Source organism: Bombina bombina, chromosome 5 (assembly GCF_027579735.1).
Source record: "Bombina bombina isolate aBomBom1 chromosome 5, aBomBom1.pri, whole genome shotgun sequence".
Classification (NCBI taxonomy): domain Eukaryota; kingdom Metazoa; phylum Chordata; class Amphibia; order Anura; family Bombinatoridae; genus Bombina; species Bombina bombina.
Window position 1 is genome coordinate 48,249,029 of NC_069503.1, and position 19,645 is coordinate 48,268,673.

Here is a 19,645-nt window from a genome sequence, read left to right on the forward strand (position 1 = left end):
TAATCTTTGATTTCCTGACTTCTGTCAGAAAAATCTTCATTGCTACGGAATCTATTATAGTTCCCAAGAAAGCTACTCTTGTATTTGGCACTAAGGAACTCTTTTCTAAATTTACCTTCCACCCGTGAGATTGTAGGAAGGATAACACCAAGTCCGTATGGGATCTTGCTTGATCTAAAGATGGCGCCTGGACGAGGATGTCATCCAGATATGGTGCCACTGCAACGCCCATTAAGCGAAGCACTGCTAACAGGGATCCCAGAACTTTTGTGAAGATCCTGGGAGCTGTGGCAAGACTGAAAGGAAGGGCCACAAACTGGAAATGCTTGTCTAGAAAAGCAAACCTGAGGAACTTGTGATGTTCCTTGTGAATGGGAACATGCAGCTACGCGTCCTTTAAATCCACCGTTGTCATAAATTGACCCTCTTGGATCAAAGGAAGAATGGAACGAATAGTTTCCATCTTGAAGGACGGTACTCTGAGAAATTTGTTTAGACCCTTGAGGTCCAAAATAGGCCTGAAGGTTCCCTCTTTTTTGGGGACCACGAACAGATTGGAATAGAATCCCAGACCCTGTTCCTGAACTGGGACAGGAACAATCACTCCTAGATTGGAAAGGTCTCTTATGCAATGTAAGAACGCCTCTCTCTTTGTCTGGTCTGCAGAATATCTTGAAAGCAGAAACCTGCCTCTGGGAGGAAGACTCTTAAACTCTAACCTGTATCCCTGGGACACAATTTCTATTGCCCAGGGATCCTGAACATCTCGAATCCAAGCCTGAGTGAAAAAGGAAAGTCTGCCCCCTACAAGATCCGGTCCCGGATCGGGGGCATGCCCTTCATGCCGTCTTAGATTCAACAGCAGGCTTCTTGGATTGTTTTCCCTTATTCCAGGGTTGATTATGCCTCCATGCCGGTTTAGCCTGCTCCTGTTTGGAGGCAGTAGAGGAAGAATTTCCTTTGAAATTCCGAAAGGAACGAAAATTGCTTTGTCGTCCCCTTTGTTTGTTTCTCTTATCCTGAGGGAGGAGATGACCCTTACCTCCGGTGCTATCCAAGATAATTTCTGACAGGCCCGGTCCAAACAAGGTCTTCCCCTTGTAGGGAATAGGTAGAAGCTTAGACTTAGAGGACACGTTTGCAGACCAAGATTTTAACCATAAAGCTCTGCGGGCTAGAATAGAAAAACTAGAAATTTTCGCTCCCAGTTTAATAACTTGAAGGGAAGCATCCGTGATAAAGGAATTAGCTAGCTTAAGAGCCTTTATCCTATCTTGGATCTCGTCCAATGAAGTCTCTGTCCTAATAGCATCGGACAACGCATCGAACCAATATGCCGCCGCACTTGTGACGGTAGCAATACACACCACTGGCTGCCATTGTAAGCCCTGGTGTATGTACATTTTCTTGAGTAAACCCTCTAACTTTTTGTCCATAGGGTCTTTGAAAGCACAACTATCTTCTATAGGGATAGTAGTTCGTTTACCTAAAGTGGAAACGGCCCCCTCCACCTTAGGAACTGTTTGCCAAGCCTCCTTAATTGAATCAGCTATGGGAAACATTTTCTTAAATATAGGAGATGGAGAAAACGGTAAACCCGGCCTCTCCCACTCCTTAGCAATGATTTCAGAAGCTCGATCAGGGACCGGAAAAACGTCTGACGAGGAAGGAACCTCAAAATATCTGTTCAGTTTACTGAACCATTACAGTGGAGTCATTATCGTCCAAAGTCGCTAAAACCTCCTTGAGTAACAGACGGAGGTGTTCCAGCTTGAACCTAAAAGATACAACCTCAGAATCTGGAATGGGAATTACACTTTCAGAATCTGAAATTTCACCTTCAGATGCTACAATGGTATCCTCATCCTCAGGCCCCTGGGAAGGAACCACTGAAATTGCAACAACTGCGTCAGAAACCCCACTTACTGATCTGATTTACCTCTTGCAGACAAAGCATCAGAAATAGTAGAAGACATGACAGAAGCAATGTCTCCTAGAGTAAATCCAGCAGGAGTTATAGTGGAAACGCAGGGCACTGCTTGTAAGGGCTGTACAATTTGGGACGCTTGCGGAGACAAATGTGACAAATCTGCATTAGATTCCTGGACAACATCTGCCTCAGCAAAATCTTGCTCAGATAAAATCTGTTCTCTGTAACTTATAGTCCTCTGGATACACGAGGAACAGAAAGGTACTGGTGGTTCCACATTTGCGTCAAAACACAAGAAGCAAGTGACCTCTTGTAAAGCCCCTTGGTCCATACTGATCACAAAAACACAATTCGGACTAAAACAATTTTATTTGTAATCAAAAAATTTCTTACAAATAAAAACGTTACTGTGCCTTTAAATTTAAAAGTGTAACTTTTTTCCTGCACAGACAATTAACGCTGCAAACCAAAAATAAATGACACCCCTACACCTCAGCAGCCCTGCTGAGGTGTCTACCTGACTCCAGGACCTGCAAAACCTCTTTCTTGGTGTGCCACGATCCGGATAACACAGGGAAATTTCGCTGTTCTAACCGCTCCTAGAAACGCATGTATCTCAGAACCATGCATTGCTAGACATAGGCAGAAGTGAACGTTCCGTCGTAGAAATGGCCACTGAAGTGCAGTGAAAAAGGAGTGTAACAGGAAGCCCCGCCCCGTCGTGGGTGTTACTACATGCAGTCTCTCCCGGTCGGAATATTGCATAATTAAGCCACCGTTAAACCACCAGACCCCAAATAAAAAATGTCTCCTAGCCCCAGTGCCTGCTTAAACAGATCCTCAAGGAGGATAAATGTCCCCAATATCAAGAGACTTCCCTGAGCCCTTAGATATATAACACAAGTGAATAAAGTTCTCTCCTGTCTCTGAGTTTTTTTGCACTAAACCCCAGAAAAACAAAGTGGCACTTACCTCACATGTCTGCCGTTTATTTAGTCAGGCAATGCATCAGGTGTAAGACATCCTCTCCCTCCTATGGACCTGAAAAAGAAGAAATTCCTGAGTAAATATCCCTCAGGTATTCTGGAATCAGGGCAGCATCAATATGGGAGGCGCAGTGAGAATTATGTCCCACAAGTTCCCATTGCTCTAAAGCCACCAGATGCTCTACTGTAGAGACTGATATGGACTACGGCTACACCCTAGAACAAAGTAGCACTCTCTGACACTACTTTAAAAATAATAAACTCTTGATTGAAGAATCTAATCTGACACCTCACTTTATCTCTTCCTATCACTAACATAGGCAAAGAGAATGACTGGAGTGGGAGGGAAGGGAGGGAGGAGCTATATATAGCAGCTCTGCTGTGGTGCTCTTTGCCTCCTCCTGCTGACCAGGAGGTGAAATCCCACAAGTAAGGATGAAATCCGTGGACTCATTCTGTCTTTAAAAAGAAAAGGGTGGGCCTCTTGGACTCATGCCAATATGAAAGAAATTAATTTATCAGGTAAGTTCTTACATAAATTATGTTTTCTTTCATGTAATTGGCAAGAGTCCATGAGCTAGTGACGTATGGGATAGCAATACCCAAGATGTGGAACTTCCAAGCAAGAGTCACTAGAGAGGGAGGGACAAAATAAAAACAACCATTTCGCTGAAAAAATAAATCCATGACCCAAATATAAGTTTATTCTCAAATAATAAAAAGAAAAACTTAAATCATAAGCAGAAGAATCAAACTGAAACAGCTGCCTGAAGAACTTTCCTACCAAAAACTGCTTCCGAAGAAGCAAATGCATCAAAATGGTAGAATTTAGTAAAAGTATGCAAAGAAGACCAAGTTGCTGCTTTGCAAATCTGATCAACTGAAGCTTCATTCTTAAAAACCCAAGAAGTGGAAACTGAGCTGTAATTCTCTGAGGCGGGGCTTTACCCGACTCCAAATAAGCTTGATGAATCAAAAGCTTTAACCACGATGCCAAAGAAACGGCAGAAGCCTTCTGACCTTTCCTGGAACCAGAAAAGATAACAAATAGACTAGAAGTCTTCCTGAAATCTTTAGTGGCTTCAACATAATATTTCAGAGCTCTCACCACATCCAAAGAAACTAAAGATCTCTCCAAAGAATTCTTAGGATTAGGACACAAAGAAGGGACAACAATTTCTCTATTAATGTTGTTAGAATTCACAACCTTGGGTAAGAATTTAAATGAGGTCTGCAAAACTGCCTTATCCTGATGAAAATAGTGAAAAAGGGTGTGTGTACAAGCGCTAAGGTAATCCCCAAGCTGTATCCAAACAGAGATCCTAACCAACCTCCAAAAAATATGCACAAGTAGTAAGAAGTGAATACAGCGCCAACAAGAGGCCAAGGGATAAATATACTCACAGAGAGATAAAAGAAGATTATTTAATGAACCATGTTAAAAAGCATCAGTAATAAAAGACTATATATAAAAAATGTAAAAAGCACATATAAATAAAATTACAAATACAGGAATATCTTACAGAAGCGGCTCAAAGGGCCAAAGCTGATAATTACAATAAAAACAGAGGTAATAACAGGTGATCAGTGTGAGTGGTACACCAGAATAAGAGTGTATACTGATAAAACAGAATTAGCCTAAGTACAACTGTGGCAAGTGCATCAAGCAAAAAACTAACAAACAATAATACAAACAATAGTGTTCAAAATTAGTGTTACAAAAATAGTGTTCCAAAAAATAGAAAAATGCACTGCAGTGCAAAAAAAGGGGGTGGCAAAATAATTGTATAGATACAATCAAATAGTGAGTGAGTGCAAATGGATAAAAAAATGCTAGCTACTTAATCCAGTGAGGTTAAGATATAATTAAATAAAATACACAATATGCAATAACATAAAAAATAAAATACACAATATGCAATAACATAAAAAATAAAAAATAATAAAATATAAAATATAATCCAAAAAAGTGTTCAAAAAGTTGATCAACAAATGTTAGTGAAGAACAAAAATAAGTCAATCAAAACTAAAAAATGGAAAAAATGGGTGATGAAAAGCAAGGTGAAAGTGAGGAAATTGATTCCTTCCAATGTTAGTTACTTTAACAGATCCAAATTCCTGAGTGTGGTTGCTGAAGTAGCTGAATGGATCCTAGCACCTGTCAGCTGCTCCTATGGTATCCTAAAAAGTGTCCCTGTAAAAAAAAGAAATTCACAACATAGTGTATCCAATATGAGAATGAAGTAAAGATTAAAGTAATGCTTACCAATATGTCAACGCGTTTCTGCCCTCAAAAAAGGGCCTTTCTCAAGAAAGGCCCTTTTTTGAGGGCAGAAACGCGTTGACATATTGGTAAGCATTACTTTAATCTTTACTTCATTCTCATATTGGATACACTATGTTGTGAATTTCTTTTTTTTACAGGGACACTTTTTAGGATACCATAGGAGCAGCTGACAGGTGCTAGGATCCATTCAGCTACTTCAGCAACCACACTCAGGAATTTGGATCTGTTAAAGTAACTAACATTGGAAGGAATCAATTTCCTCACTTTCACCTTGCTTTTCATCACCCATTTTTTCCATTTTTTAGTTTTGATTGACTTATTTTTGTTCTTCGCTAACATTTGTTGATCAACTTTTTGAACACTTTTTTGGATTATATTTTATATTTTATTATTTTTTATTTTTTATGTTATTGCATATTGTGTATTTTATTTTTTATGTTATTGCATATTGTGTATTTTATTTAATTATATCTTAACCTCACTGGATTAAGTAGCTAGCATTTTTTTATCCATTTGCACTCACTCACTATTTGATTGTATCTATACAATTATTTTGCCACCCCCTTTTTTTGCACTGCAGTGCATTTTTCTATTTTTTGGAACACTATTTTTGTAACACTAATTTTGAACACTATTGTTTGTATTATTGTTTGTTAGTTTTTTGCTTGATGCACTTGCTACAGTTGTACTTAGGCTAATTCTGTTTTATCAGTATACACTCTTATTCTGGTGTACCACTCACACTGATCACCTGTTATTACCTCTGTTTTTATTGTAATTATAAGCTTTGGCCCTTTGAGCCGCTTCTGTAAGATATTCCTGTATTTGTAATTTTATTTATATGTGCTTTTTACATTTTTTATATATAGTCTTTTATTACTGATGCTTTTTAACATGGTTCATTAAATAATCTTCTTTTATCTCTCTGTGAGTATATTTATCCCTTGGCCTCTTGTTGGCGCTGTATTCACTTCTTACTACTTATCCTGATGAAAAATCAGAAAAGGAGATTCACAAGAGAGAGCGGATAATTCAGAAACTCTTCTAGCAGAAGAGATGGCCAAAAGGAACAACACTTTCCAAGAAAGTAGTTTAATGTCCAAAGAATGCATAGGCTCAAATGGAGGAGCCTGTAAAGCTTTCAAAAGCAAATTAAGACTCCAAGGAGGAGAGACTGATTTAATGACAGGCTTGATACGAACCAAAGTCTGTACAAAACAATGAATATCAGGAAGTTTAGCAATTTTCCTGTGGAAAAAAACAGAAAGAGCAGAGATTTGTCCTTTCAAGGAACTTGCAGACAAACCTTTATCCAAAGCATCCTGAAGAAACTGTAAAATTCTAGGAATTCTAAATGAATGTCAAGAGAATTTATGAGAAGAACACCATGAAATGTAAGTCTTTAAAACTCGATAATAAATCTTTCTAGAGACAGATTTCCGAGCCTGCAACATAGTATTAATCACTGAGTCAGAGAAACCTCTATGACTAAGCACTAAGCGTTCAATTTCCATACCTTCAAATTTAATGATTTGAGATCCTGATGGAAAAAACGGACCTTGAGGAAGAAGGTCTGGCCTTAATGGAAGTGGCCAAGGTTGGCAACTGGACATCCGAACAAGATCTGCATACCAAAACCTGTGAGGACATGCTGGAACCACCAGCAGCACAAATGATTGCTCCATGATGATTTTGGAGATCACTCTTGGAAGAAGAACTAGAGGCGGAAAGATGTAAGCAGGTTGATAACACCATGGAAGTAAATTACAGAAAATAATAAATAAATTACAAGATATTTAAACTAATTACACCTAATCTAATAGCCCTATCAAAATATAAAAGCCCCCCCCCAAATAAAAAAAACCTAGCCTAAACTACAAATAGCCCTTAAAAGGGCCTTTTGCGGGGCGTTGCCCCAAAGTAATCAGCTCTTTTACCTGTAAAAAAAAAAAATACAAACAACCCCCAACAGTAAAACCCACCACCCACACAACCAACTCCCCAAATAATATAAATATCTTGTAATTTGTTTATTTTCTGCAATTTAGTGGGGGGTTTTGTACTTTAGCTAATTTAATTTAGGTAATTGCATTTAATTTAATTTATTTAATTATAGTGTAGTGTTAGGTGTTATTGTAACTTAGGTTAGGTTTTATTTTACAGACACTTTTGTATTTATTTTAGCTAGGTAGTTATTAAATAGTTAATAAGTATTTAAAGCTATTCTACCTAGTTAAAATAAATACAAACTTGCCTATGAAATAAAAATAAACCCTAAGCTAGCTACAATGTAACTATTAGTTATAATGTAGCTAGCTTAGGGTTTATTTTATAGGTAAGTATTTAGTTTTCAATAGCAATAATTTAGCTAATTATAGTAATTTTATTTAAATTATATTTAAGTTAGGGTTAGGCTTAGATTTAGGATTAGGGGTTAATACATTTAGTATAGTGGCGGCGACGTTGGGGGTGGCAGATTAGGGGTTAATAATTAACTAATGTTTGCGAGGCGGGAGTGAGGCGGTTTAGGTTAATATGTTTATTATAGTGGCAGCGACGTTGGGGCGACAGATTAGGGGTTAATAAGTGTAGGTAGGTGGCGGCGACATTGGGGGCGGCAGATTAGGGGTTAATAAATATAATGTAGGTGTCGGCGATGTTGGGGGCAGCAGATTAGGGGTTCATAAGTATAATGTAGGTGGCGGCGGTGTCCAGAGCGGCAGATTAGGGCTTAATAAATATAATATAGGTGTCGGCGACGTCGGGGGAGGCAGATTAGGGCTTAATAAGTGTAAGATTAGGGGTGTTTAGACTCGGGGTTCATGTTAGGGTGTTAGGTGTAGACATAAAATGTGTTTCCCCATAGGAATCAATGGGTCTGCGTTACTGAGTTTTACGCTGCTTTATTGCAGGTGTTAGGCTTTTTCTCAGCGGACTCTCCCCGTTGATTCCTATGGGGAAATCGTTCACAAGCACGTACGACCAGCTCACCGCTGACTTAAGCAGCGCTAGTATTGGAGTGCGGTAAGGAGCAAAATTTTTCTCAGTGCTCACTTCTTGCCTTTTAACGGTGGGTTTGTAAAAACCCGTAATACCAGCGCTGCATGTAAGTGAGCGGTGAGAGAAAACTGCTAGTTAGCACCGCATAGCCTCTAACACAAAACTCGTAATCTAGCCGATAGTATCTTATACACAATTAGAAGAAGGTCTAATTTATCCACTATCAATTACGGGGCTACTACATATAAAAATAAATGAGATACCCAATGTCATAAAGGAAAACAAATCAATATATAATATTGTACTGGCATGGCACAAATACACAAACAAATAAATAATCGATTGTCCAGATACCCAACTATTTGTGTTAACGTGGGATTTGCCCAGAGTGCTGTTACAAGAACCTTCAATTTATGGAAGCAGAATGGTCTAATTTATTTACACCAATTAGAGGACTTAAATCTAGGGACAATCAAAGCATTTTCTGATATTTGCCAAGAATTTTACTACCTAAATATGATTTCTTTGCTTATTTGCAGATAAGAAATTTCTATTTTAATATTCTAGCAGAGACAGATAGGGCATGGTCACTAAAAGAAATAAATATACAGCAGGGATAACAGACATTTTGATTTGGTACAATATTAAAATGAAAAAGAAGGGATTAGAAAACTTGAATAAATGTCAAGACATATGGGTAAAGCATTTTAAGGAGGTTACAGCAGACGACATAAGTGAGTTATAGAACTTTATTTAAAAACACTAAGACACAAGCCTGGAGAGAATCTCACATGTGACCAGTGGTGTACTTTGGGGGGGGGGGGGCACAGGGGCGGTTGCCCCGGGTGCATAATTCTTTGAGGCGCAAAATTAAAGAGCCATCTCCTTATCATGAGGTGCGCTCTCCAGTCTTCACCAACGCTCTCACTGAGTGTCTCACATGCAGTGCCGGGAGGAAGTGATCATCCTGGTGTTTTGTGCCTGCAATTTTCATTTCACCCTCTAGGTGTCTTTGTTCCTTTATAGCTCAATGTAAATAGTTACTGCTTTCCTCTCTAGACTTTTCTCCCCCTTCCTGAGCGCTGCTCTAGTACAGTGCGAGACATAGCAGCAGACCTGATATAGGCGAGTTGTGCAGACTTCCATACTTTATAGCTATAAGATGGTAATATATATTTATACATGCAAGGTTCATCTTGTCTTTTTTATTTATATGGGTATACTTTTTGTGATAACATTTTCAACTATTTCATAATCCGAGCACTGAGGAATTCTGAATTAGGGGGTACAATAGTGAGGTGGTACAGTGAGGTACTATAGTCAATCCCTACTGTACTAGTGGAAGAAACTCAGTCAGTGCTAATGGGTTAGGAGGCGCAATACTTGCCTTGCCCTGGGCGCTGACAACCCATGCTATGCCACTGCATGTGACTTTTAAATAAAACTTATATAACCCCTGCGGAAATGTCAAAATGGTCCCCAGTACAAAAAATAGGATGCTATAGATGCTCCTTACTGAAGGCAAATATATTGCATTGTGTTTGGTCTTGCCCTAAGATTAGAGACTTCTGGAAAAAAGTCAATTTTTGGCTGAATAAATTCTTAGATACAGAAATAGTGTTAAAGTGAATGTAAAGTCAGCTTAATGACTAAGGTTCTCTGTAACAGTTGTTTATAAAAAAAAACTGGAGTTTCATTCATCAATTTGTAAATATTTAAATATATACCTTTATTTTTAATAATTTATGTTGTTTCCCGTTATTCTCATCCTCCACCCGGCATTCGCGCTCCGTCCGTGTTGATTATAATGGACGTCTTCCGAGCCAATAACGGCTCTAACCACAGGGGGACCCAACCCCTTAGGATGACGTAATGAGTCCTTCTTGCGCTTGCGTTCTATTGTGGTTCTCAGCTCGTTAGCATAAGCGAGTGCACATTTCGCCCATGCGCAATAGACTAGTATACAGAGTTTTTTTAGTATAGTAGTATAGACTAGTATACAGAGTATTTTACTTCTAATTGGCGGTATTACAGGCTGGGGGTAGGAGATCCTGTCCTTCGCTTCGCAACAATAGTATTCATTGAATGTACTGATTCAATGAATACTATGTTGTTTGACAGCGGAAACAGGAGTAACGCATGCGCAATGGCAGACTTAAACGGGAGCGCGCATTGCCGATACGTAAACAGCGGGTGGGACCGCTGTATACGTAATATGGAGGAGAATAAGGAAACAGTGAGTGGGAGGAGCGGGTAAAGTAAATGAACGATATTTACTATATAAAATTAAAAACAAATTAATAGTTTTATTAAAAAATTATATTGGCGGTATGCTTAATAGGATGATTGTCTACATAAATATATCATCCATACCGGAAAAATTGACATTCACTTTAAATGCCAGAGACATATTTCTATACTTAGATAGGATGAATAAGATTAATAATAACCTACTAAAGACTGGAATTTTATTGGGCAGGAACATTATCTTCAGAACATGGAAAGCTAGTGGCTATTTAACTATAAAATAATTCACAAATAGAATTCTAATGCAAATAAATATAGAACAATATGATCCATCTCTGATTAAAGAGAAGAGGGTACAAATTGTCTTTGCTAAATGGAGGAGGGTAATTCTAACTCTACTAGAATGTAGTCAGAAACAACTAGTGGCAAACTTTCACAAATCAGATTATTTCTGCATGGTTATTTTAACTTGTATTTTCCCGAGTTGCTGGATGGGATAGGCCAAGGCTTGGAGCGGGCAGGGTCGTGGGGTAGAGGGCCGGGTGTTTTTTTTCCCTGTTTTTATCTTCCCGGTTGCCAGATGATTATGTCCTGCGTTAATGACAGATATTATATTTTGAAGTGGAAATAAGAAGACAACAAGACAAGTATGAGAGAGTAGAATACTTCTATTACTGTATGTATAATAATGCGCTGAGTACTAGAATTAAGTAGGTGTTGTTATAATAATGTTATTATGTATAATAAGCCTTTCCTGTATTTGTTTATTGTGATTGTATGTCAATAATAACTCAATAAATAGATATTTTTTTTAAAAAAAAATGTATCAAAGCTGTGTCATTTAAACCCTAGAGCAGTGTTTCCCAACTGCGTTCCTCAAGTACCCCCAACAGTCCTGGTTTTCATTATAGCTAAACTAGAGCACAGGTGAAATAATCAGCTGATGGGTGAGAGCAGGTTACTAACCATGGTGTTACTGATCAGATGATTACTTCACCTGTGCACTGGTTCAGCTATAATGAAAACCAGGCCTGTTGGAGATACTTGAGGACCGCGGTTGGGAAACACTGCCCTAGAGGACTGTGCTATTTACTTGAAACCAGGCACCAGGAGTGGGTGCTGGCTTAAAGTATAGATGAGTGAGAGAGTGTGTGTGTGTGTGTGTGTGTGTGTGTGTGTATGTATGTAGGAGTATGTGTGTGTATGTGTCAGGGATTTTTCCCTGCTTTGTTTGCCATGTGCTGCTGGCAGCCATTTTACTCACCTCTCTTGCTGACTCTGGGGCAAAGTCTGTGATGCTGCTCATTTAAACCAGTTCCTAAAAAGAGGAGATAGAAAGAAGCGCCTGATGGTGTAATAACGTAGGGCTAGGCAAGCAATATGAGCATAAACATCCAAAATATACTCACAAGCCTAGGTGCACATCCAGTGCAATAATCAACGAACCAAGGCTTCAGAGCCGCTCGGCTGACTCAATCAGTTGGCAAAGGGCTGAACATGATGTACTACCCATAGAATCTGGAAAGGTCAGCAGTCACAAACCAGGCGTAGGATATACCTGCAGAATTCACCATCAGCGAGTGAACATGTGTGGGAGTACCCAATCCAGTACCCAAAGCAGAATAGAGTAAGGTAAAGATAAAAGTGGTATTTTATTAAAACCAGTTAAAATCGATACATTGAAGCACAGCAACGCGTTTCTCAGCAAATATGCTGTTTCATCAGGCTGTAATGCTCCTCCTATACCTTGCTCTAATATACCCATTGTCTACAATCAACAAAGACCAATCTTAACAGTGTATACGATCACACCCATCTATCAACACAATATTAATTCACTAAGCATCATTCGTGTACGTCTCCTTTGTAAACATATGTGTAATGAGATTTAACCAATCACCATTCGCTGGAGAGCTACGCCTACTAGGGCATTAATTCGTATTGGAAAAAAATGCCGGTGAGTGAACCAATCACACATCCATGTGTGTTGTTAGTAACACATTCAGGTGTATAAGCACCAAATATATCGTTACATAATAAACATTTCAACAATCACAAAACTTTGCCAATGATAGCCCAATGCTATCTAATGCCAAATAGATGATGCGTTGTATAATTATAATTACCCACAAGTGAGTGAACCAATCACACATCCATGTGTGTGGTTACCTTGCTTGCTCTAATATACCCGCTGTCTACAATCAACAGAGACCAATCATAACAGTGTATATGATCACACCCATCTATCAACACAATATTGATTCACTAAGCGTCATTCGTGTACGTCTCCTTTGTAAACATATGTGTAACAAGATTTGACCAGTCACCATTCGCTGGAAAACTACGCCTACTAGGGTGTTAATTCCTATTGGACAAAAATGCCGGTGAGTGAACCAATCACACATCCATGTGTGTTGTTAGTAACACATTCAGGTGTATAAGCACCATATATATCGTTACATAATAAACATTTCAACAATCACAAAACTTTGCCAATGATAGCCCAATGCTATCTAATGCCAAATAGATGATGCGTTGTATAATTATAATTACCCACAAGTAAATTATAACTAGAACCCTTGACGATCAGTAGTGGGGACACCTCTTATTTATATATTGGTAAATTTTAGCAGTGGCATAACGATAGCATTGCTACCGTCACACCTAATACATAAAATAAATAAATAATATTAAACATTCAAAGCATTACAATATGATCTATAAATGGCGTAATGACAATATTGTTACCATCACACTTCAAAAATAAAAATGCCACGCACGTCCGATGATGACAACGGAATGTGGCTAAGTGTTAAAGGCACATTCCGTTGTCATCATCGGACGTGCGTGGCCTGTGAGAGACTAGTGACAGGGGACAAATTCTACTCCCTCAACACTGGACAAGAGTTTAAGATAAAGTGTTGTTTAAATTGTAGGTCCACATTTATTATTTATGTGATTAGTTGTGAGGAATGCTCTGTCCAGTACGTAGGGCTCACCACGAGAGAGGCCAGAACACGTATAAAGGAACATCTTGCAGACATTAGGGCAGGTGTCCTTACCACCCCGCTTGTAAACCACTTCTCAGGTTTTCACTCAAAGGATGTCTCAACATTCACTTGGACCATCATTGAACGGATACCTCCATTAAAGAGGGGACAGGATAGAAAACGTAAGTTGGGGGAGAGGGAGGTCTTCTGGATCTTTAAGCTCAAAACTAGAGTTCCAGGGGGCCTCAATTCAGAGTATGACCTCATCAACTTTTGGTGACTGTCTATGGTTATTACACCTGTCCTCCCCTCTGCTTCACTCTCTTGTCTCTCCTTGTACTCTCTTAATTAATTGGTTATTCTAGATAGACACTCTTAACTATAGCTAATTCATACCCTTATGGTTTCCCTCTTACTTGTTACCCTTAGTTTATTAAGTGGTATATTGTCACTTACTCACGTATATATTTATCAATTCTGTGATGGTCAGTGAGGTGTTGACATCTCCATTACCCGACACCCCCCCCCCTCTACTAGAGCCTAATGATCATACTGGTGTATCTTAGATATAGCTCATGTCATATAAGGATATGTTAATTGGTTACTGATGGTCTAACTGTCTGATTCTCTTTTTTCATACAGGATGTCCTGCTGTCCTCTGAAGCGTATGCTCTGTGTAGAACTTTACTTAATCTCCGCATTTATTTGCTGTGTTGTATGCTTAACAGCCACTCTATTCATCTGCTGTCCCGTGTGTGGTTTATTTATCTATTTACATAGCCATTTAATATATATACAAGTTTAGTCTAGTTCAGTGGAGACAGACTATCCTGTGCTTATTAGTATTTGCTGGCAAGTGAGAATTTGAGGGCAGCGGAGGTAAACATGTTATTATTATTATTTCTTGTACGGTGCCTTCTCTATATATATAATTAATTTATATGCTTTTCCCACACTGTATATGTATATACATTTTTTCCACTTAGTTAATTATTATCATTACGTATTATATCTTCTGCAGTATAGAATGTAAATCCTGTGCTCATATTTATCTCTATGCTGTCCTGTTAACCTGGCAGCTAGGGGCTGGCTTTCCATTGAGAATTCCATCGGTCAGGTTAAGGAGGAGGGTGTGTACCCTCTGACCAATGAGAAATGGGGCTGACGGTTTTATAGTGCACAGTGTACTATTTTTAGACTAGGTAATGAGTAAGGCTTCACGCTGAAACGCGTTTACCTGACTTTTTCAGCCCCAGCACTTTGGTATTCCGTGTTTAACCCGGGGTGTTTATCCCCTCCACCAATTTTTTGTTGATTATTTGTAAATTTGTCTACTCTCATGCCGCGCTACGGCGCCTGGTTTCAATAAACCCTTTTTATTTGCATTCCACCCGGTTTGTGCTCCTCCATTTTTTACTCTCTTAAGACGTAATTGTAGTTCCCTTAGCCAATATGATTAGCAAAGCCTCACTTTAAAACAGAGATTTATAGAAAAACATTATCCATTTGAAATTATTGAGAGAGGTTTCCTTAGGGCAAGAACAGACAATAGGGACACATACTTTGAGAATATTGAAGGAGGAAAAATTGGACCAACTAAGCCTACCCTTAGATTTATCGCACAATATAATTGCAATCATCACTTAATTCGTAAAGTACTTGATAAACATTGGAGGATCCTCAAGAGGGACCCCATACTTAATGAACTGCTAGGAGAAAAACCTATTGTAGTATACAAAAGGCCCCCTAACCTTAAAAACATCCTAGCACCAAGTAAAATTGTAAAAAGTATAAATAAAAGTACAAAGAAGGATGGTAACAATCAAATAAATATTACAACAGATGGACAGGATGATCCTACTGTTTTGGGGGAGACAAACATCACAACAAACCAAAAAGATAGAAATAGTTTACACTATAGAGCCAGAAGAGGAGCTTATAAATGTGCTGCTAGAAATTGTAAAATGTGTAATCATATTGGCCATGGGCAGACTAGCTTCACATCTCATACTACTAAAAAAAGTTATCCTATTAAAGACACACTGACTTGTGCTTCTCATTATGTGATTTATTTATTGAATTGTAGTTGTGGGATACAATGCATAGGTCGTACCATTAGACAGGTCAGCTATAGATGGTCTGAACACTCTTGTAGTGTGACCAACAATAAAAAAATCACATAGTGTGATCAAACATTGTCATAACAAACATAATGGCAACCCTAACTGTTATAAGATCACTCCAATTGAATTCATACCGCAGTCACATATGTATAGCAGATTTGTGAGACTTTGACAGAGGGGGACATACTGGATCCACAAGCTGAAGACCCTTTATCCTATGGGTTTAAATATGAATATTGATTTGGCTGCCTTCTAGGCAACTCAGCTTGTGGATCTAGTGTGTAGCCCTCTGTGGTTGTACCATTCTCTTCTGGCGATTGTCAATAATATTTTATATTGTATTTCACGGCATATTAACATTATTATTATCATTATATTTTATCCTTATATATTTATATATATATATATATATATATATATATATATATATATATATATTTATTTATTTTTTTTTATTATTATTTTTTTTTTTACTTTTTTTTTTTTTTCTCATTTTCTGGTGGGACCATAGGTAATATTGCATGTATCGAGTCTTAAGATCTATGGAAGATATAAAAAGGGACATATTTATAACTTGTGATATGCATACACACATATATTTACTTTGATGCAAAGTGTTCAGGGTTAAGAATGTATTATTATTATTTACTGGTACATAGAAATTCTTTTATAAGTTAATATTGATGCAGACTGTTACTCTTTGCATGTAGTTGATCGTAAACCTTAGCGGGTCATTAGATTTGATAAAACCTATTATCGATTAATATATGAACTAGAGCAGTCTGCAATTTATCTCTCTCTTTTTTGTGTTGAATATATACTGTATATCTTTATGCTTTGTTTGTATACTCTAACGTTTTGAATGTATACTTTTATGGATTATATTATACTATCAAGTATGCATATTTATTATTTTTATTTTTGAAGTGTGATGGTAACAATATTGTCATTACGCCATTTATAGATCATATTGTAATGCTTTGAATGTTTAATATTATTTATTTATTTTATGTATTAGGCATTACGATAGCAATGCTATCGTTACGCCACTGCTAAAATTTACCAATATATAAATTAGAGGTGTCCCCACTACTGATCGTCAAGGGTTTTAGTTACAATTTACTTGTGGGTAATTATAATCATACAAAACATCATCTATTTGGCATTAGATAGCATTGGGATATTATTGGCAAAGTTTTGTGATTGTTGAAATGTTTATTATGTAACAATATATTTGGTGCTTATACACCTGAATGTGTTACTAACAACACACATGGATGTGTGATTGGTTCACTCACTGGCATTTTTGTCCAATAGGAATTAACACCCTAGTAGGCGTAGTTCTCCAGCGAATGGTGACTGGTCAAATCTTGTTACACATATGTTTACAAAGGAGACGTACACGAATGATGCTTAGTGAATCAATATTGTGTTGATAGATGGGTGTGATCGTATACACTGTTATTATTGGTCTCTGTTGATTGTAGACAGCAGTTATATTAGAGCAAGGTAACAACACATATGGATGTGTGATTGGTTCACTCACCGGCATTTTTTTCCAATACGAATTAACGCCCTAGTAGGCGTAGCTCTCCAACGAATGGTGATTGGTTAAATCTCGTTACACATATGTTTACAAAGGAGACATACACGAATGACACTTAGTGAATTAATATTGTGTTGATAGATGGGTGTGATCGTATACACTGTTAAGATTGGTCTTTGTGGATTGTAGACAGCGGGTATATTAGAGCAAGGTATAGGAGGAGCATTACAGCCTGATGAAACAGCATATTTGCTGAGAAACGCGTTGCTGTGCTTCAATGTATCGATTTTAACTGGTTTTAATAAAATACCACTTTTATCTTTACCTTGCTCTATTCTGCTTTGGGTACTTGATTGGGTACTCCCACACATGTTCACTCACTGAGGGTGAATTCTGCAGGTATATCCTACGCCAGGTTTGTGACTGCTGACCTTTCCGGATTCCGTGGGAAGTACATCCTGTTCAGCCCTTTGCCAACAGATTGAGTCAGCTGAGTGGCTCTGAAGCCACGGTTCATTGATTATTGCACTGGATGTGCACCTAGGCTTGTGAGTATATTTTGGATGTTTATGCTCATATTGCTTGCCTAGCCCTACGTTATTACACCATCAGCACTTCTTTCTCTTTCCTCTTTTTTGGAACTGCTTTATATCTACTTCTCGTTAAAGAAGGCTGCCTTGTTAGTTGCCTTTGGTTTTGGTTTTGCTATTTCAAGACACTTTTGCTGTTAAAGTCTCCAATAAGGATCTTTACTCCAGAGAAACCGTCAAGAGACGCTATCATCTACTGTTCATACTCTGGTTGGATTTATTACACACACTATTGTTATCACATTCCATTTTTTCATTTATTTTAACATTTCATGTCACTAATATTATTAATCACTCATGTATTGAGTCATGAATCATTCATTTTACATAATTAATTGTTGAATAATTCTTATACACTTTTGTATATATTAATATTTATATTTTTACTTATAAATAATCAATTTAAACACTTACCCATTCATATTTAGACACTGGATTATATATTTTTATTTTATTGCGTTCACGTCATATATATATATAAAATATATTTCTTTCATGTAATTAGCAAGAGTCCATGAGCTAGTGACGTATGGGATATACATTCCTACCAGGAGGGGCAAAGTTTCCCAAACCTCAAAATGCCTATAAATACACCCCTCACCACACCCACAATTCAGTTTTACAAACTTTGCCTCCGATGGAGGTGGTGAAGTAAGTTTGTGCTAGATTCTACGTTGATATGCGCTCCGCAGCAAGTTGGAGCCCGGTTTTCCTCTCAGCGTGCAGTGAATGTCAGAGGGATGTGAAGAGAGTATTGCCTATTTGAATGCAGTGATCTCCTTCTACGGGGTCTATTTCATAGGTTCTCTGTTATCGGTCGTAGAGATTCATCTCTTACCTCCCTTTTCAGATCGACGATATACTCTTATATATACCATTACCTCTGCTGATTCTCGTTTCAGTACTGGTTTGGCTTTCTACAAACATGTAGATGAGTGTCCTGGGGTAAGTAAATCTTATTTTCTGTGACACTCTAAGCTATGGTTGGGCACTTTGTTTATAAAGTTCTAAATATATGTATTCAAACATTTATTTGCCTTGACTCAGAATGTTCAACTTTCCTTATTTTTCAGACAGTCAGTTTCATATTTGGGATAATGCATTTGAATTAATCATTTTTTTCTTACCTTCAAAAATTTGACACTTTTTTCCCTGTGGGCTGTTAGGCTCGCGGGGGCTGAAAATGCTTCATTTTATTGCGTCATTCTTGGCGCGGACTTTTTGGCACAAAAATTATTTTCCGTTTCCGGCGTCATACGTGTCGCCGGAAGTTGCGTCATTTTTTTGACGTTATTTTGCACCAAAGATGTCGGCGTTCCGGATGTGGCGTCATTTTGGCGCCAAAAGCATTTAGGCGCCAAATAATGTGGGCGTCTGATTTGGCGCTAAAAAATATGGGCGTCGCTTTTATCTCCACATTATTTAAGTCTCTTTTTTTATTGCTTCTGGTTGCTAGAAGTTTGTTCTTGGCATTCTTTCCCATTCCTCAAACTGTCATTTAAGGAATTTGATCAATTTTGCTTTATATGTTGTTTTTTCTCTTACATATTGCAAGATGTCTCACGTTGCATCTGAGTCAGAAGATACTACAGGAAAATCGCTGTCTAGTGCTGGATCTACTGTAAATTTTTGGTAGCTATTCCTCCGGCTGTTGTTTGTATTGATTGTCATGACAAACTTGTTAATGCAGATATTTCCTTTAGTAAAGTACCATTGCCTGTTGCAGTTCCTTCAACATCTAAGGTGCAGAATGTTCCTGATAACATAAGAGATTTTGTTTCTGAATCCATAAAGAAGGCTATGTCTGTTATTTCTCCTTCTAGTAAACGTAAAAAATCTTTTAAAACTTCTCTCCCTACAGATGAATTTTTAAATGAACATCATCATTCTGATTCTGATGACTCTTCTGGTTCAGAGGATTCTGTCTCAGAGGTTGATGCTGATAA

The 19,645-nt window shown here is 37.9% G+C and overlaps 1 protein-coding gene across 1 annotated transcript in view; it reads right to left on the minus strand.

Moving 5' to 3' along the window:
* LOC128661285 (uncharacterized) overlaps positions 1-19,645 on the minus strand; it is a 427,186-nt gene that overhangs the window by 68,738 nt on the left and 338,803 nt on the right. The window contains 1 exon segment of the mRNA XM_053715558.1: positions 1,927-2,262. Coding sequence (XP_053571533.1) covers positions 1,927-2,262 — 336 coding nt within the window.